This window comes from Salmo trutta, chromosome 28, assembly GCF_901001165.1.
Source record: "Salmo trutta chromosome 28, fSalTru1.1, whole genome shotgun sequence".
NCBI classification, from domain to species: Eukaryota; Metazoa; Chordata; class Actinopteri; order Salmoniformes; family Salmonidae; genus Salmo; species Salmo trutta.
This window is the reverse complement of record NC_042984.1, coordinates 19,950,211-19,970,836: the sequence shown is the minus strand read 5'-3', so window position 1 is coordinate 19,970,836 and position 20,626 is coordinate 19,950,211. Positions and strand designations below refer to the sequence as shown.

At 42.0% G+C, this 20,626-nt stretch overlaps 1 protein-coding gene across 1 annotated transcript; it reads left to right on the top strand.

Annotated features, from left to right (window-relative positions):
- The first annotated feature begins 947 nt into the window (after positions 1 to 947).
- On the top strand, positions 948 to 19,981 carry ppp1r3f (protein phosphatase 1, regulatory subunit 3F). The gene is made up of 4 exons (XM_029719092.1): positions 948 to 2,146; positions 8,323 to 8,369; positions 8,620 to 8,705; positions 17,289 to 19,981. The coding sequence occupies exons 1-4, from the start codon at positions 1,299 to 1,301 to the stop codon at positions 19,131 to 19,133; spliced, it is 2,826 nt and encodes a 941-aa protein (XP_029574952.1). The 5' UTR covers positions 948 to 1,298; the 3' UTR covers positions 19,134 to 19,981.
- Positions 19,982 to 20,626: the final 645 nt, after the last annotated feature.

The window sequence follows — 20,626 nt, the reverse complement described above, 5'->3', positions numbered from 1 at the left end:
TTGCCTGGTCTGTCGAATCTCGGTTCCTGTTGTGTCATGCTGATGGCAGAGTCAGGATTTGGTGTAAGCAGCATGAGTCCATGGACCCCTCCTGCCTGGTACAGGCTGGTGGCGCTGGTGTCCTGGTGAAGGGAATCTTAATTGTACCTATATTGTCACAGCAAAATAATCCTGCTGCAACAGGATTTGAACATTTAGTCCATAACGTTACTTGATCGGTGGTTAGGCTATTAGCTGGCCAAAAGTAGACTACATGAAAAGTGCAATACTGTTATAACCATGTGTTAGCATGGGTTTTCAGTGAACTTATGTCAATCACAAAGCTCATCTGCATTTCAAGAAAATTCTCAGCAACAAAAGAATGATCAAATTAAAATTCCCTACATATTATATTGTAGCCTATAGCCTACAGTAGGTTATGTGATTATTGTCGTATGTTTAAATACAACGATGTAATGGCAAATATGGCGATTTGAAGAAGCATCACATTCTGATAGGCATTCCAAGAGCCCTTTAAATACACTGTAGCCCATTGTGACACAATGTGACGTTACATAATAAAAAAGAACATGATGTGACATCATGGGAATATTCCATTCACATAGAGTAAAGGACTGAAATATCATAATAAAATATCCTGTGGTTCGATCAGAAGGGAAACCCTTCAGGTAAGGTAAAGGAACTTAAAAACAAATCTAACATTGATGTACAATACTGTTGTAATTTGTTATGGCATATTACATAGCCCAATAATAAGAACAATACAGAAGAAAACATAGGATTGACCATAATATCCTTTTGCACTGTTTAGGCGTGGTTTATTTCGGTCTAATATTATTTATGAATATAAAAGCATGTTTCCAAACAGAGTGTAGTAGCCTAAAGTGTAGTGTTGGAGATGGGCGTGTATGGTCTCGGCAAACTGAAACAGAGGGTGGAGTCGCCAGTCCAGGGTTGTACCAACTTAAATAGCAAATTTGGAGCAGGCAATACACAGCTAAAATTAGACGGTTATTCCTCTGGGAATAAGACCTAACTAAAGTTCCAGCTAAGGTCTTCTAAACAAGGAGGACTACCCTGTACGAGCAACAAAAGTTGGTATAATAGAGACCAGCACTTGCTCCTCAGTACTCCATTGCCGTCATGCTGTACAACACGTTCTGAAACTCAGGAGAAGTGGCAGTTCTGTTCGTAACGCTGGGTTAAAGCTGTACAAACCCATACCACTGGATTCTATTGGATTCTATCCTCTGACCAGTGCTGTTAACAGGCGACTCGAAGGGTGAATAGCCGAGAAAATGTCTTTTTTAACCATACCATCCCAGGAGGGTCTTTTCACCAAGGTGAAGAAAGAGGGGTCATCCGGAGAAGGACGGTGTTATGACGAAGGACAGTGTAATTCGGATGAAGAATATGAAGACAGCGAGGAGACAAACGTGCGTCTCATCCCCAGGTGCTCTCCTATCCCTAGGAAACGCGGACGGTCCATCTATGATGAGACCGCAGAGTATCTGAAAATCAAAGATGCAATTCCTAGCAGGAGAGTGTCGTTTGCCGATACAACAGGTAGAGACCTAACCGACGTTAGGGAATTCGTCCAATTTGATTCGGATGATGAGGATGATGCCAGGTGGGAAGAAGAGGAGGCAAAATACCGACCGAAAATCCGTGAACCGACCTACCGCATAAACCCGGAGTGGACCATTCCCACTGCCGCTGCCCTGACGAATGCAGTGCACACTAATAAAGTAGAGGTGGAGAGTGTGTCACCCATTGAAGACGAGCCCTTGGCATTTATCGTGTTTATTCGAGTGCTTAATATTTCATTTAACAAAACTGTGTGCATTCGATCAACTATGGACAGCTGGAGCACCTACTTTGATTGTCCAGCAGATTATGTCCAGGGCGACGGTGAGGCTGATACATTTTCCTTCAAGCTCTCCTTCTGCCCACCGTATCTTCACCATGGGGCTCGCATTGAGTTTGTTGTCCGTTACGAAACTCCAGATGGCGATTACTGGGCGAACAACTCGCACATGAATTACCCGGTAACTCTTCTCGTGTCCTACGAAGACGATGTAGCACAAGCTAGCCCTTTTGATATGCCAGACCTTACAAGTATCCTGAAAACTGAAAGCAGTTACAGGTAAATTCCCTTGATCATCATCCAAGCATCCTATCAATCTGTTGACGTCAAACAAAATAGACCTAGGCCTACTTACCGTAGGCTATGTACAGTAGGCCTATAGCCTAAGCCTAAGGAATGCAAACATGGAAAGGAATGGAAGATAATAGCAAGCCTATAATAAGATGATAATACAATCTGCTATTACACTTTCACACGAATCACATTTGATAATAGTTTTGAGGGACTACTGTGGTGCTACTACAGTGATGAAAGTTGTCTAAGGGGTTGTGAAAAAGTCAGGGTGAAAGGTCTCAGGACCACTTCTTCCAGGAACACTTGTTTTAGTGCACTGTAAAAATAGAACGACTCAAAACACCATGATTGTGTAATGAAACCATGAAAAGTAGTGCATCTATCCTGAGAGCTGTTGTTTGGAGGGTGTTTGAATGTAAACCCACCAACGTGTACGTAAAGAGATTCTCCAGTATTTTTGTATACTTTTTAGCCAGTAGGTCTGAAAGTACTGCTCACGAGCCAAAAGTGGCCCTGAGAATTGCATACTACGTCACATATGAACAGATACGTGCACCACGTCATTGCTCTCTTGTTCACTCTGCTGTGTATGCATCTTGCTAGCTGTCACTGAAATGGCGAGCGGCTGAAACTCATTGGCTAGAACTTGAATTGCTAGGGGTCTGGCGCACGTGAGGGAAAATGGCGCAGAACAGCTTCCAGAAAAAAACATAGCTTTCAAACTAATTGAGGTAAAACAGTGATTCTGCTCAGAGATTGTGCATGTATGAACTACAGACACATCCAGCCCAAAGCGGGAGGTTAAAAAACATTTATTTATCGGCAAAGTTCCGGAGCATGTCTTTAATAATAATTAATTCAAGAAATTTCAATGATTTCTTAATTTCATTTTACCAATTAAAATAAATAAATCATCCAACTTAATATCTTTCTCAAAATGTAAGTAGATTTATTTATGAGGATAAACGAAGATAGAGAACATTTAGTGATTGAACTAATTAGACGTCTGGTTTTAATCTCCTTGCACTTCCTTTCTTGCCAAATCTTGGATTGTGGGTAATATTTTTTTTGTTGAACTTTATGATTATTTTACACAATGTTGTATGCACGTTTGAAGAAAGAAAAGTATACTTATATATTAGTATTAAGCAGCTTTTTGTGTCATGAGGTGTAATGGATCATGATTAACTGATATCAAAACCATCAGGCATATTGACGATCAATAATGAGACGTCCCATTCCCACATTTCCAACTTTTAATGGTAGAGGTAAATACAGTATCCTGCAATCCTTGCTTTAAAACCTCCAGCCACTGCTGGTGGATTGAGCACTGTGCTCAGCAGTGCCTGCCCAAATGGGATAAACTGGCAAATGATCAGATACATTCATCAGTTAAAATGTTCCCGAAGAAGGTATTCTGCACTAGACAGGATGTGAAACATCATAATAATGTTTTGAAGCTTTAGAGAGAGGAAATGGCACCAAAAGAAAAGGGATCTATTTCTGCACTAAACAGAACTTGAAATACCAACAAAGTGTTTTCAACCTTTTCTGGTAGTGCTCCCTGTCCCGGCAAGGTGTTGCACAACACTTGATTAAGTGGAGTTACAACACACCCCATGTCATGTTTCAAAACATCTCAGGATGATGTGTCTCAATACACCTGCAAAGGTAAAGGGATACTTCGGGATTTTGTCAATAAAGCCCTTCATCGACAATACTACAGAGGTAGTTTTGTGAGCCAATGCTAACTAGCATTAGACGCATTGACTGGAAGTCTATGGTATGTACTAGCATGCTAGCAGTTACCATAGACTTCCAGTCATTGCGCTAATGCTAGTTTACAATTGCACTAACGCTGCACGCAGAGACAAAAATGGTATCCACAAGCTCATCTGACTGTGGGGAAGTAGATAAAGGGCTTCATTGCCAGAATCCTGAAGTATCCCTTTAAGGTTTGTTCTCCTTTGAGTGAGTGGCTGCTCAGTTGCCACTAGTTTTGGGGTTACAAAGCACTTCATTTTAACAGAGTGGTTGGTTGCAGACAGTGCTTGCCATATAATAGGCCTACCCACCCAATGTAGTTACGCAAAATCAGATTTGGTTTGCATCAGTGGTTTATGTGGGACAATCTCAGAATATTTCAACCAGGTTATATTTTGTGATCCAGTCTTCAGTACATTGAAGGGGGCGGAGATGGCGGACACATGCACACACACCCTCTCAGAATGCCAGCAATCCAGGGGTGTATGAGCTGTGAGGGGGATTGAAATAGCTTGTACAAGGCAGGTGTCACTTTCAGCCCCTCCGTTCTCTGACACTTACCCCTGACCTTTCAATGGAAAACCACAGTTGACATCAGTCCAATCCGGTATCAATGGAATAGGTCATCTCTGAGGCTCCACCTGACTCCTCCCCTTATTGCTCCTTTTGACCTTATTCCTCTAAAGCAATCTGATCGTCTGCAGGGCTCTCCTTTTCATTGACAGGATCATTTCATTTTCAGTGTAGGCTGATAGATAGGCTAGATGGATAGATAGGAAGTGTCCTTCTCTCATAAATGACCAATTGTCTAATTCACACCTCTATTCTTAAAATGATGGTTGTCGCCCTCATATTTGGCAGTCAATTGTGCATCACAGTGTATGCATCAACTGCCACCATGTGATCAATGGAAAACATCACCCCATCATTAAACCCCAAGGCATAATATAAAAACAGTGTATCTAGATTTCTGTAGTTTTCCACTGCCTCTTAACACTTGGCATCTGTCTGCAATGGCAGTTCGCCATTGAGAAGGATGGGAACATAGGCTACTGAGTTATTGTTTGGCATCTCACACTCACAAGCATGGAACACATGATGAAACTTGTGATCCTGCGTGTGAGTAGTCAGGGGGTTTGGGGGTCACCTCCCCCTGAAAACCCTTAAAAAGACTGTGGATTCCTGGGATATAGGATATAGATGGATCCAGTCATGTGGGTCTTCATTACTACTGTATGCAGCCTTGAGAGGAGAAAAGGTGGGACAAAGAAGTGGGGCAGTGAAAAAGGATGGTTGGTGGGGGGCACGGAAAACCCCCCAATTAATAAATGGGTTCTGTAGTTAACTAAACAAACCTTTTGAGTGAAATCTGCCATCCTATTCAGGATGTTAGGGAAGTAAGTAAGTAGCCTTGTCTGAGCAACGGCTATAGGGCAGGATTATATCTCCTATTTCTGTAGCTTTAGGCAGCTTGATATACAAGTACACCCCGTGGACTAGTCATAAATAAAATCTTCAAAATAGCTTGCTTTATCAAGGTCATTAGGCCACAGCATCAGTTACCAATACACTTGTGGCTGTTATTTTCCACTGCCTCTGCCAGTTGTTTTGTCACAATTTGTTATATGTAATATCTTATTTCACTACCCCCTGACACTGGAGACCCTTGCTAATATCATGTTTTCTGCCAATGTCTCTAAATTAATTTTGACTAAATGGGATGAAGCTAATTTCAGAAGTGACTTTTCGGCGCCCTCCCTAGTAGCGCAGTGGTCTAAGGCACTGCATCGCAGTGCTAGCTGTGCCACTAGAGATTCTGGGTAAGAGTCCAGGCTCTGACGCAGCCGGCCGCGACCGGGAAACCCATGGGACGGCGCACAATTGGCCCAAGTGTAGTCCGGGTTAAGGGTAGAGTTTGGCTGGCAGAGATGTCTTTGTCCCATCGCGCACTAGCGACTCCTGTGGTGGGCCAGGCGCAGTGCACGCTAACACGGTCGCAAGGTGTACAGTGTTTCCTCCGACACATTGGTGCGGCTGGCTTCCGGGTTAAGTGGGCAATGTGTCAAGAAGCTGTGTGGCTTGGTTGGGCTGTGTTTCGGAGGATGCAAGGCTCTCAACCTTCGCCTCTCCCGAGTCCGTACGGCAGTTGCAGCGATGAGACGAGATTGTAACTACCAATTGGATACCACGAAATTGGGGAGAAAAAGGTGTAAAAAAAATTAAATAAAAAAACTTTTCGTAGCAGGTTAGGAGAATTTACGCAGCACGTTTGGATAATTAGGTTAAGATTAAGAAAATAGTTAGTTTGGGTTAACTAAAATGTGAAAATTCTCCCAGGCGCGACTCGAAAAATCAACTTTTGACGTCACTTTGACATTAACTGCATCCCTTCTAGCCGCGATCCTCTAACTCATGTCAAACTCATTTCACGTAGGGCTAAGTGTCTGTGAGTTTTTGCTTCATCTTTGTACTTGATTGATGAATTAAGGTCCCTAGTAAGGATCTCCCCTCACCTGGTTGTCTAGGTCTTAATTAACACCCCTGCTCAAACTCTTCAGAGAAATGACAAGTGAATGGTAGGTAAAGGGAAAACGCCAAGATCAGGAGGAAGGCGTATCCACTCGCATTTCTAAGAGTGATCATGAGGTATATGTCTTGTGCTATATTATAAGATTATCTTGGCTTCCATCTTGTAGGCTATTACTCAACAAGTAGTGACCAACACTCCACTCCACTAATGTGTGAGATGTGAGAGTAAGGCTCTGTGAGAGTCATGCTTTCTTTAGGCCTACAGTGCATTCGGAAAATATTAAGACAGTTTTCCACATTTTGTTACGTTTCAGCCTTATTCTTAAATTGATTAAATAGTTTTTCCCTCATCAATCTACATACAATACCCCATGATGACAAAGCAAAACATTTTTTTTAGAAATTTTTACAAATGTATAAATAAAAACCCCCGCAAATTTCACATTTACGTAAGTATTCAGACCCTTTACTCAGTACTTTGTTGAAGCACCATTGGCAGTGATTACAGCCTCGAATGTTCTTGGGTATGACGCTACAAGCTTGGCACACATGTATTGTGGGAGTTTCTCCCATTCTTCTCCGCAGATCCTCTCAAGCTCTGTCAGGTTGGATGGGGAGCGTCGCTGTACAGCTATTTTCAGGTCTCTCCAGAGATGTTCGATTGGGTTCAAGTCCAGGCTCTGGCTGGGCCACTCAAGGACATTCAGGGACTTGTCCCAAAGCCACTCCTGCGTTGTCCTGTTGGAAGATGAACCTTCGCCCCAATTTGAGGTCCTGAGCACTCTGGAGCAGGTTTTCATTAAGGATTTATCTGTACTTTACTCCGTTCATCTTTCCCTCAATCCTGACTGATCTCCCAGTCCCTGCCACTGAAAAACATCCCCAGGGAATGATGCTGCCACGACCATGCTTCACCGTAGGGATGGTGCCAGGTTTCCTCCAGACGTAACGCTTGGCCTTCAGGCCAAAGAGTTCAATCTTAGTTTCATCAAACAAGAGAATCTTGTTTTTCATGGTCTGAGAGTAAATTTTGGCAAACTCCAAGCGGGTTGTCATATTCCTTTTACTGAGGAGTGGCTTCCGTCTGGCCACTCTACCGTAAAGTTCTTATTGTTGGGAGTGCTGCAGAGATGGTTGTCCTTCTGCAATGTTCTCCCATCTCCACAGAGGAACTCTGGAACTCTGTCAGAGTGACCATCGGGTTCTTGGTCACCTCCCTGACCAAGGCTCTTCTTTCAAACTTCTTCCATTTAAGAATTATGAAGGCCACTGTGTTCTTGGGGACCTTCAATGCTGCAGACATTTTTTGGTAGCCTCTCCAGATCTGTGACTTGATACAATCCTGTCTCGGAGCTCTACTGACAATTCCGACCTCATGACTTGGTTTTTGCTCTGACATGCAATGTCAACTGTGGGACCTTATATAGACAGGTGTGTGGGCCTTTCCAAATAATGTCCAATCAATTGAATCAACTACAGGTAGACTCCAATCAAGTTGTAGAAACATCTCAAGGATGATCAATGGAAACAGGGTGCACCTGAGGGTCTGAATACTTATTTAAATAAGGTATTCTGGTTTTTATTGTTAACACATTTGCAAAAAAGTTCTAAAAAACAGTTTTAACTTTGTCATTATGGGGCATTGTGTGTAGATTGATGAAGAAAATAAGTCTGTAACGTATCAAAATGCTGATTAAGGGAAGGAGTCTGAACACTTTCCGAATGCATTGTATGTCTCGTGTTCTAAAAAACAGTAACATAAGATCATGCTGATCAAATGTATATTTACATTTATCTTTACAATAGGATCATGAGTGTCTTCATTGCAGTGCCATTGGTTAACAGTCATGTTATGTCTTTGCTTTCAGTATGGAGGATTCTGACTACTTTGCACAGTTCCCAGAGAAGGGTGAAGGTAAAGCAGGACTGCTGCATATGAGTATCACACAGAGTTATTACAAAGTTGTAAAAGGATGAAACAAAAGAGAGAGAGTAAGGAGACATTTTTCTATCCTTATTTTGACTCTCGCTATATTCACTGTTTCAATCATACTGTTACCTCTCAGGCCAGTTCAATACATACAATGTATGTACAGAGTTTTACATGAAAGTGTACATTTAGAATAATGGGTAGTGTGATTAACTGTTGACCTTTGTTTTTGAAGATGAAGCGGTGACTAAGCCAGTGCCAGACATGTTGAAGCCCTGTCCTCAGTGTCCAGTCATTCTTCAACCAGAGCTTGACTTAGAGGTAATGGTGGAATAACTCATCAGTATTTCTTACCAGTTATCTTTGAACTTGTATTCATATATTTATACTACATTCTCTATGTTGTACATTTCATCTTGGTACATTTAGGGATGACACACTCTCGGGTTGTAAAAGTGTAGAGGAGCACTTTGTGTACAGTTAAAGGAATTCAGTTTTCTTGAACTGTTCAGTCAATTCAGCACCTGGAAAAGTTCCATTGGATATGCACATCTTAGGCCTCATATGTGTTTGGAACAGTTTGTCATCGTCAGGATAAGGATTTAGTGGGGCACACACCATCAGAGGCATTGTTGTGATAACATGTTAGTACAATGTTAATACTAGTATAATAACAGGGTTACGGTAGAGTTACAGCAACTTAATATGAAGTGTAAACCGGTAGATACAGTATAACAGAACTGCAGAAATTATTTGTAAGAATGGTCATAAATATGTGCATGCCTATTTCATCAGCTAATTGAATGGAATGGCAATATGGATATGAATGAATGTGGCACATAGCTAGCAGAGCCATAGATGTATGAATCTGTAGTTAATGCCTTCCCCTCAGCAGATCGGCTGAAATCATAAACTTCACTGTAATTTCTATGCATTCAATCTCATGCATGTTTAGCTATCTCATTATTGAATCCCAGAGTGTGTTGGTTCGTGTTACAGTTGAAAGTTTCAGGTTAAATAACTAGACCTATGTTATTTTATTCAGTTATGGCTGAATCCTAACTTGAGAGCTGTACTTCCAGCTAAAACTTTCACATAAATCTCCCATTGACATCAATGCATGATTTTCAGCGAAAGTGCAAATTCATTAGATCTTAGGTTTCAGCCCATATTAGATTTTTCGTTCATAAGGGCATACAATAATTATATTAGAATTGTTCTTAATTTTGCATGCGACAACAAGTAGTGGCAAATATGTTCTGTTCCTAAATATGGGTGAATTGACTAATAAAGTGCAATAAATTTCAAACTAATATTTTTTTCTCCAATGACAATTCATTTCACAGCTCATTGAAGCTTCAGCCACAATTTAGGTAACGTGCACGCTGATGGCCACACACTGCATGAGCTGTTTTTGCTACTTGTATCATTTGTCTTTCAGTTCTTATTAGGGTTGAATAGTGGTAACCCGGTTACCAAGATTTACCGGAATTTACCACTCAAAACCACTCCCTTTTCCCAGGATAAATAACTGGGATAAATAACTGTGAGAAACCGGTAAATTATAATAAAATCAAATCAAATTGTATTGTATTAGTCACATGCGCCGAATACAACAGGTGTGGATCTTACAGTGAAATGCTTACTTACCAGCCCTTAACCAACAATGCAGTCTGGGTAGCTATTTGATTAGCTGTTCAGGAGTCTTATGGCTTGGGGGTAGAAGCTATTTAGGAGCCTCTTGAACCTAGACTTGGCGCTCCGGTACCGCTTGCCATGCTGTAGCAGAGAGAACAGTCTATGAGTAGGCTGGCTGGAGTCTTTGACAATTTTTAGGGCCTTCCTCTGACACAGCCTGGTATAGAGGTCCTGGATGGCAGGAAGCTTGGCCCCGGTGATGTACTGGGCCGTACGCACTACCCTCTGTAGTGCCTTGCGGTCGGAGGCCAAGCAGTTGCCGTACCAGGTAGTGATGCAACCCGTCCGGATGCTCTCGATGGTTAGGCTGGAAAACCTTTTGAGGATCTGAGGACCCATGCCAAATCTTTTCAGTCTCCTGTGTGGGAATAGGTTTTGTCATGCCCTCTTCACGACTGTCTTGGTGTGCTTGGACCATGTCAGTTTGTTGGTGATGTAGACGCAAAGGAACTTGAAGCTCTCAACCTGTTCCACTACTGCCCCATCGATGTGAATGGGGGCGTGCTCGGTCCTCCTTTTCCAGTAGTCCACACTCATCTCCTTTGTCTTGATCACGTTGAGGGAGAGGTTGTTGTCCTTGCAACACACGATCAGGTCTCTCACCTCCTCCCTATCGTTGTCAGTGATCAGGCGGTAAGGGTAGGTAACAGCACATCCGCCACACTGATCCTCAACATAGGGGCCCCTCAGGGGTGCGTGCTCAGTCAAGGGTACTGCACGGCCAGGCACGACTCCAACACCATCATTTCTTGCCTGGTCGTGCAGTCATGAGTGAACAGAGAGTACAGGAGGGGACTGAGCACGCACCCCTGAGGGGCCCCCATGTTGAGGATCAGTGTGGCGGATGTGTTGTTACCTATCCTTACCACCTGGGGGCGGCCCGTCAGGAAGTCCAGGATCCAGTTGCAGAGGGAGGTGTTTAGTCCTTAGCTTAGTGATGAGCACTATGGTGTTGAATGCTGAGCTGTAGTCAATGAATAGCATTCTCACATAGGTTTTCCTTTTGTCCAGGTGGGAAAGGGCAGTGTGGAGTGCAATAGAGGTTGCATCATCTGTGGATCTGTTGGTGCAGTATGGAAATTGGAGTAGGTCTAGTGTTTCTGGGATAATGGTGTTGATGTGAGCCATGACCAGCCTTTCAAAGCGTTTCATGGCTACAGATGTGCTACGGGTCGGTAGTCATTTAGGCAGGTTACCTTAGTGTTCTTGGGCACAGGGATTATGGTGGTCTGCTTGAAACATGTTGGTATTACAGACAAATTATAAGAACGTATTTATAGCAACAGCATGGCGTGTAAGGTGAATGCACCAATTTGTAAGTCGCTCTGGATAAGAGCGTCTGCTAAATGACGTAAATGTAAATGTGAAATGGAACTGTTAAATGATATGCAATGCCTAAATCTGGCTACGGCCTCTGCATGATGAATCAACGCTCAGGGTCAGCTCATCATGGGAACTTTATTTATTGTGATAGGTATGCCTACATTTGCTGCAGTATAGCCTATTCTACAGTAATATAAAGACAGAATGCGCGTCTAATTTAACCATCTCCATCCGTCATTGTTTTTAAATTGTAAAGATGATTATGTTTTTAATTGCAGCTCCAGAATTTAAAACAGCCTATCACTTGAATATTGTTGCTTTAAATCAGTGCCCGAGGGAGCAGTCTCTCACAGTCTTTCTCGCTCTCCATCAACTCCATTCATATTGCATTCAAATAGATAATTATGTTCTATATATATACCCTATATATAGATGTCCTAGCCTACCTGTTTTAGGTAATACATTCAATGCAGTATTTGCATTATATTTAGCTAAATAATGATGGGTTATTCATGAGAAGCTTCTAACTTATAGCCTCTGTCTCTTGCGCAGTATGCAAGCACCTGTGCCTCGCTGGCCTTTCCTTAAAAAAACGCTCCTTAGTTCTTGGAGTCCAATGCAGGAAAAGCTAGACTAGAATAGCTTGTTGCACATACAATGGCACAAAACAGTATGTGAACCCTGTGGAATTATCTGGATTTCTGCATAAATTGGTCATAAAATTAGATCGGATCTTCATCTGTCACAACAATAGACAAACATAGTGTGCTTAAACTAATAACACACAAATTATTGTATTTGTCTTGTCTATATTGAATACATAGTTTAAACATTCACAGTGCAGGTTGGAAAAAGTATGTGAACCCCTAGGCTAATGACTTCTCCAAAAGCTAATTGGAGTCAGGAGTCAGCCAACCTGGAGTACAATCATTGAGACGAGATTGGAGATGTTGGTTAGAGGTGCCATGCCCTATAAAAACACTCACAAAATTTGAGTTTGCTATTCACAAGAAGCATTGCCTGAAAAGAGATCTCAGAAGACCCAAGACTAAGAATTGCTGACTTGCATAAAGCTGGAAAGGGTTACCAAAGTATCTCTAAAAGCCTTGATGTTCATCAGTCCACGGTAATACAAATTGTCTATAAATGGAGAAAGTTCAGCGCTGTTGCTACTCTCCCTAGGTGTGGCCATCCTGCAAAGATGACTGCAAGAACACAGCGCAGAATGCTCAATGAGGTTAAGAAGAATCCTAGTGTCAGCTAAAGACTTTAAGAAATCTCTGGAAGATGCTAACATCTCTGTTGACGAGTCTACGATTCGTAAAACACTAAACAAGAATGGTGCTCATAGGAGGATACAACGGAAGAAGCAACTGCTGTCCAAAAAAAAAGATTGCTGCACATCTGAAGTTCACAAAAGAGCATCTGGATGTTCCACAGCGCTACTGGCAAAATATTCTGTGGACAGATGAAACTAAAGTTGAGTTGTTTGGAAGGAACACACAACACTATGTGTGGAGAAAAACGCACAGCACACCAACATCAAAACCTCATCCCAACTGTAAAGTATGGTGAAGGGAGCATCATGGTTTGGAGCTGCTTTGCTGCCGCAGGGCCTGAACAGCTTGCTATAATCGACGGAAAAATTAATTCCCAAGTTTATCAAGACATTTTGCAGGAGAATGCAAGGATTTCTGTCCGCTAATTGAAGCTCAACAGAAGTTGGGTGATGCAACAGGACGACAACAACCCAAAACACAGAAGTAAATCAACAACAGAATGGTTTCAACAGAAGAAAATATGCCTTCTGGAGTGGCCCAGTCAGAGTCCTGACCTCAACCCGATTGAGATGATGTGGCATGACCTCAAGAGATCAGTTCACACCAGACATCCCAAGAATATTGCTGAACTGAAATAGTTTTGCAAAGAGGAATGTTCCAAAATTCCTCCTGACCGTTGTGCAGGTCTGATCCACAACTACAGAAAGTGTTTGGTTGAGGTTATTGCTGCCAAAGTAGGGTCAACCAGTTATTAAAACCAAGGGTTCACATACCTTTTCCACCCTGCACTGTGAATGTTTACACGGTGTGTTCAATAAAGACAGGAAAACGTATAATTGTTTGTGTTTTATTAGTTTAAGCAGACTGTGTTTGTCTATTGTTGTCAAATTGTATGACCAATTTATGCAGAAGTCCAGGTAATTCCAAAGGGTTCACATACTGTTTCTTGCCACTACATATTTTTTGTATTTCTTAGACTTCCAAGAGGGACGCAAGCTCTTTTTTGCTGAAAGTTAAATACAGCAGCCAATGGAACGGGTAGTTTGAAAGAAGAGCGAACGTGTGATGGCGGAAGGCTATAGCAATGATTTATTCAGACCCATAACCATTCAATCTTCGTGAAGAGAAGTGAAAGCCTTCTGCATCAAATTCTAGTCCTATATTATTCAAGGATGTCATTAGAATGATGAAAATAAGAACAACGAAATCTATTAAATTTAACTGTTGAAAGCGAGGATGGAATGAAGCAACAATAGAGAGAGAAAAAGGAGGTAGGCTAATAACATTAGGGGGAATGTTATGAAAGGTCAGTCAGCCTACTAATTATACCAATAGGCCCTATTATATTTCTAAATTAAAATCAAATTCGCTAGTCTATACTTCTAACTTTGTAGGCCGAATGTGCTCCACCAGAATCACATGTTGTCTTCTGCTTTATCGTGGTTTGAACGATGTGTGTAATTCCAGTCCATATAATACAGTATAATACAGTACAGTAATGCAGTTCACACTCAAAAAGACTAGTCTACTGGAGCTAGTTTAATTTATTTACCCAAGAGCGCATATAGCTAGCTACATCTATGGGCTTTTATGTTTTTCTGTCGTGCGTAATGTGCAGTAGCCAATATCATATATGTATTGGATAATGGCTCAATCATTTGGGATTTTTTTGGGCTCGGGCTCATTAAATGTATTTAATACATGGCTCATCAGGGTCAGGTAGCATCAGGTTTGAATTTTCATAGCTGATGAAAGCTCTAATCAAATCCAGACATATTTACAGTTGAAGTCGGAAGTTGACATACTCCTTAGCCAAATGTATTTAAACTCAGTTTTTCACAATTCCTGACATTTAATCCTAGTAACAATTCCCTGTCAGTTAGGATCACCACTTTATTTTAATAATGTGAAATGCCAGAATAATAGTAGAGAGAATGATTTCTTTCAGCTTTTATTTCATTCATCACATTCCCAGTGGGTCAGAAGTTTACATACACTCAATTAGTATTTGGTAGCATTGCCTTTAAATTGTTTAACTTGGGTCAAACGTTTTGGGTAGCCTTCCACAAGCTTCCCACAATAAGTTGGGTGAATTTTGGCCCATTCCTCCTGACAGAGCTGGTGTAACTGAGTCAGGTTTGTAGGCCTCCTTGCTTGCACACGCCTTTTCAGTTCTGCCCACAAATGTTCTATAGGATTGAGGTCAGGGCTTTGTGATGACCACTCCAATACCTTGACATTGTTGTCCTTAAGCCATTTTGCCACAACTTTGGAAGTATGATTGGGGTCATTATCCATTTGGAAGACCTATTTGTGATGTCTTGAGATGTTGCTTCAATATATCCACATAATTGTCCTTCCTCATGATGCCATCTATTTTGTGAAGTGCACCAGTCCCTCTTGCAGCAAAGCCCCCCCATATCATACTGCCACCCCCGTGCTTCACGGTTGGGATGGTGTTCTTCGGCTTGAAAGCATCCCTCTTTTTCCTCCAAACATAACGATGGTCATTATGGCCAAACAGTTCTATTTTTGTTTCATCAGACCAGAGGACATTTCTCCAAAAAGTACGATTTTTGTCCCCATGAGCAGTTGCAAACCATAGTCTGGCGTTTTTATGGCTGTTTTGGAGCAGTGACTTCTTCCTTGCTGAGCGGCTTTTCAGGTTATGTCAATATAGGACTCGTTTTACTGTGGATATAGATACTTTTGTACCTGTTTCCTCCAGCATCTTCACAAGGTCCTTTGCTGTTGTTCTGGGATTGATTTGCACTTTTCGCACCAAAGTACGTTCATCTCTAGGAGACAGAATGCGTCTCCTTCCTGAGCGGTTTGACGGCTGCGTGGTCCCATGGTGTTTATACTTGTGTACTATTGTTTGTACAGATGAACGTGGTACCTTCAGGCGTTTGGAAATTGCTCCCAAGGATGAACCAGACTTATGGAGGTCTACAATTATTTTTCTGGGGTCTTGGCTGATTTCTTTTGATTTTCCCATGATGTCAAGCAAAGAGGCACTGAGTTTGAAAGTAGGCCTTGAAATACATCCACAGGTTCACCTCCAATTGACTCAAATGATGTCAATTAGCCTATCAGAAGCTTCAAAAGCCATGACATAATTTTCTGGAATTTTCCAAGCCGTTTAAAGGCACAGTCAATTTAGTGAATGTAAACTTCTGACCCACTGGAATTGTGATACAGTGAATTATAAGTGAAATAATCTCTCTGTAAACAATTGTTGGAAAAATGACGTGTCATGCACAAAATAGATGTCCTAACCGACTTGCCAAAACTATAGTTTGTTAACAAGAAATGTGTGGAGTGGTTGAAAAACTAGTTTTTATGACTCCAACGTAAGTGTATGTAAACTTCCGACTTCAACTGTATATGCTTTATAATGCTTTTAATGACACTTCCGGATTTGGCGGGAAATACCAGGTTACCTGGGAGAAAAGTGATTTATTCTCGGGATGGAACATTTGTATAATACCGGGAAATTTTTCAACCCTAGTTCTTATTCACGATGTGTGCATGATTTTGCATCAGAGTTTGAGTGTTTCATCATTAGCCACCTATTTCTCAATAACACAGACAATCTTCCTGTAGCAGTAGCCATTCTATTGTAGTATAACATTAGCCTACCAGTGGAGGCTGCTGAGTGGATGACAGCTGATAGTAATGGATGGAATGGTATCAAACACATTGTTTTTATATGTTTGATATCATTCCATTCACTCCATTCCAGCCAAAAGACTCCGTTCCAATGTCCGTCCTCCCCTCAGCAGCCTCCACCGTAGCCTACATACAATACATTTACTGATATTCTTCTAAAGAATATACATCTAAGGGTATCATGCCTTAGTAATTTGAATTAACAAATGATCCATCGTCTTGGTATGGATGTTTCAACAAGTGTCATGTAAGTGTTTACTCAATCTAAAACATATGACGTCCATATGGTTTTATCTATACAGTCTGTATATGTTTGTGCGTGTTTCTTTAGAAGCCATATATGTCATGTTTCATCCTTATCATCCACTGTCCTCCGAATGAACAATTGCCATATTTTAATGTCTTTAAGATAATTAGTAGTTTTTTGGGGGGGGGGGGGGGGGAGAGTTGCATGGTCTTCCATTGACGGTAAGTGTAATTGTTAATTTGGTGCCATTTATTTTGGATGAACAGATAAACACAATTATTTTGGATTTTAGATTGATAGATCATTATTTTGGTTGTTGATTGCTGTCAGTGTATTTTGTCTCCTACATAAATGCATGGGTCATGTAAACATACATTTGACCTTTTATGATATGTCCTCCACAATGTTTTATAACATCAGCATGGATTCCGAACTTTCAGTATGCATTGAGTTGCTTTTCCTCTGTGGTGATATTAGTGTGCAACACACTTTGTGACTAGTCCCTGTGCCTCAAAGCTAGCCTGGTACTAGATCTACAGTATTTGTGCTGTGGAGCTAACTCATAGATTCTTTGACAACAACCTTAGGAGTTGGCTGTACAGAACAAACAGATCTGGAACCATTCTACCCAAAAGCTCCCATGGTGGTCACTGTTATTTCTTTATTTTTGTGTTATTCCTACAGACTGCCGATGACATACCCAGTTCTCCTCTCCCAGCCAACCTAGACCTTCCATTAGCAGATGGAACACTGTCCAGTGCCACTATATCCCTGGGTAAACAATCACCTCATGTGTTTTCCACATCCACAACACAAGCCAGTGAAGTACTATCCAAACCTGTAGCATCTGAAGCCAACCAACTGACAACTGAACCAGAGCCTTCACAGGAACTGGACTGTGAATTACTAAAACTGGATTGTGAAATACCCAAGCTGGACTCTGAATTAGAAGAACATGTTCCACCACCACTCCACATCAGCATTGCTGAAGCATCAGATGGCAAGAAGGAGGAAAAGGGAGGATCCTTCCAGGAGGAGCCCAAAGATAGTAGTCCCCCCACACCTATGCATGTTCCTTCACCTCTCATCAGCAATATGGATAAAGTCTCAGATGGTGAGAAAGAGAAGGAGGAGGATAGTAGTCCCTCTACACACCTGCACATTCTAACACCACCTCATGTCAGCATTGCTGAAGCATCAGATGACAAGAATGAGGAAAAGGGAGGAGGAACATCCCAGGAAGAGCCCAAAGATAGTCGTTTTTCCACACCTCTGAGCTCATCTCCAACACCTCTCCACAGCAGCATGACTGAAGCCTCAGATGTTGATGAGGAGGAAAAAGAGGACGAGGAGGGAGGAGCCTTCACTCTGGAACACACAGAACCACACTCCGAACTTGACCCACCTCACACGGAGATCCAAGCCAACATGCCTTCTTCACTGGAAGATGTTTTATATCAGAGTGTGCTTTCTGCAACACCAAATGTAGTGGTGGGGAAGTTGGTGGAGGAGGAGGATGATGTTGAGGAGGTGGAGAACGAGGTGCCGGAGCAGGGGTCAAAGGTGGAGGAGGATCCAAGGCAGGAAGCAGAGAAAGATGCCGAGGAGGGAAACGAGAAGTCCTTCAGAATTCAGGAGCCAAGCACCAGCTCCTCAAGTCGCCTAGAACATCCCTCAGATTCCACCCACTGTAAGCTCAGCAGAGCTGAGGAGGGTAGCAAATTCCAGATAAAGGTTTCCTCTGAGGCCTCCCCATCTCTCCCTGAAGAGTCTGATGATAAGCAGCTGACATCAATGGATGACGGCATGGCCAGAGAAGATGGAGTCCTGATGCTAGAGGCTGTTGGGCCCAAGCTAGAGAGGTTCCAGGCAGGGGGCGAAGTAGGTGTAGTTGTAGATGTAGTAGCCACCTGTCCGTGGCACCCTCCCATGGTGACCTTGACACACGTTGGGCCCACAGGAGAGGACAGAATGACCCAGAGTCTGTCCAGCCACACTGCTGAGCCGCCCAATGACGTCTCACAGACGTCCCCCCCTGTGTCTCACCAGCGCTTCAAGCGAGGGATGGCAGCCGGCCTGAGCGAGCTGACAGCTGTGCTCTCTGAGGACTCAGGCCGCTCTAAGCAGCAGGATGACATCACTGCTAGGGAACACACCTCTCCTGGGTTGGAGAGCCAGACACTTCTGGGAGTTCAGCGCAAAACCATATCTTTTGCAGTCACAGAGAACATCTCAGAGTCATCCGTGACCATGACCCAAGATGGTACTAGCAGTTCAGATGAGGAAGACGCTACTACGGCTGACAAAGAGGAGGAGACTTTCCAGGTTTCCTCAGAAACAGGTCTACCAAGCAGATCATCAGAGGCTCAGATCACCAAGCCCCTAACCCCCCAGGCTGAACTGACCCTGGACAGGACACTGATCCCATCCATCGTGTTTCTGAGTGTGGCCATTGTTCTCGTCGTCGGGCTTCATGAACCCAGCACCTTCCTCTTCATGGGACTATTCCTTGTCTCTCTCTGTTTCTGAGGTGTTTTGAGGGGTTCCTCCTTTTACAATGTGTGAAGTGACTTAACCCCTTTTTAAGTGCCTTTTCATGTTACCAAACAATCTTGTATTATGAGCACAATTGGTTCCTGGTGTTTTATTTTAAATGTGTGCCTGTGGAAGTGTGTATATTTTTGTTTGTTTTCACAAAAGAGAAGGGATCTTGTTCGTTAAAAATAGCGAGAAGTTAATTGAATTTCCAGTGTTCCATGCCAAGAGTTAGATAGTCAAAAAACAGTTTGAGTTCATTAAAACATAGCCATGCAATACTAAGGCCTAATTTTGTTCTTAAAGGGTTTGAGTATGAATTTGTGTATAAAACATGGAAATCCAAAGAATTGTTGAGAAGTGTGACTATCGGCTGTTTGGAATCGGAATGTATGTATGTTCTAGATTGGGCTGGGAGACTGAAACTGGTGAAGCGGTAGATTGTAAGGTAAACACAGGTTCCTTGGGTAAGGACAGTAGCTACAAGATAAAGTATGTTCATATGACTGCCTAATGCAAAATGTTGTCATTTGTGCTCTGAGAATTGCCAGTCCTCACATTTTAGAATAGTGGTGTGCTGTGGTAATCCTTTTACAGTAGTCTACTGTTGCTGCTATCAGATGGTAGTTCATGCAAGTTAAAGCCTACACAGTTTCCCAATTTATCTAGCTACAAATCTAGATAGACAGAAATTAGACTGACTGAGTTTTAACAACTGTTCACTGTGATGATACCTGAAAGGATGTTTGAAGTGATGTATGTGTTTGCAGTGTGTGTATGTCTGGATATGGTGTGTTATGGTTCCCATAAAATCAGATGAATAAACTATGTGCTGATCTTTATTTCTATCTTGTCTCTTTCTTTTCTTCTCTTCTTTCTTTCTTTCTTTCTTTCTTTCTTTCTTTTTTCTTTCGCTCTGTTCTAATTAATATGATTCTAAATACTGATATAACAAAATCACACCTGTACTCATTTTGAGGTAAGCCATTTCCATCCACAGTCACAAGACAAATTACTACTGATAAAAATCTACCACGCATAAAGTTATGTGACAAACGTTAAAGACACTTTTTGATATAGTATAAGACTATAGTTTAACAATAGTATGTTTTATTAGCCTCTAGCTCAGGGATCATGATCTAGATTCAGCCGTGGGCTGGTTTTCCTTGAACGTATGGTCAGGGGGACGGAACATAATGACAAGTCATTTGTAGACTGCAAATTGACCGCAATTGAAGCCCAAACAGATATAAAATTGGACTAATTCATAGTAATTTCAAACCTTGCTTACATTTGTATATGATCACATGCGTGGGAATACTTGGGAACAGATTTCCTAAATTAAAATCACTTGGATTTCCAGGTGTTTTTACAGTGTTTTGTGTCCAACTGAAAATTCACAAGAAAAATATATGAATATAATGTTTTTCTCAGAATAATTGGGGAACAAAGTAAAATCACCAGCGGGCAAAATTCAGTTGGGGTAC

Coding starts and splice junctions, on each gene's coding strand:
- ppp1r3f (XM_029719092.1), top strand. CDS start 1,299: ATGTCTTTTTTAACCATACCATCCCAGGAGGGTCTTTTCACCAAGGTG. Junction 2,147..8,322: donor AAAACTGAAAGCAGTTACAG/GTAAATTCCCTT, acceptor CTTTGCTTTCAG/TATGGAGGATTCTGACTACT. Junction 8,370..8,619: donor GTTCCCAGAGAAGGGTGAAG/GTAAAGCAGGAC, acceptor TTGTTTTTGAAG/ATGAAGCGGTGACTAAGCCA.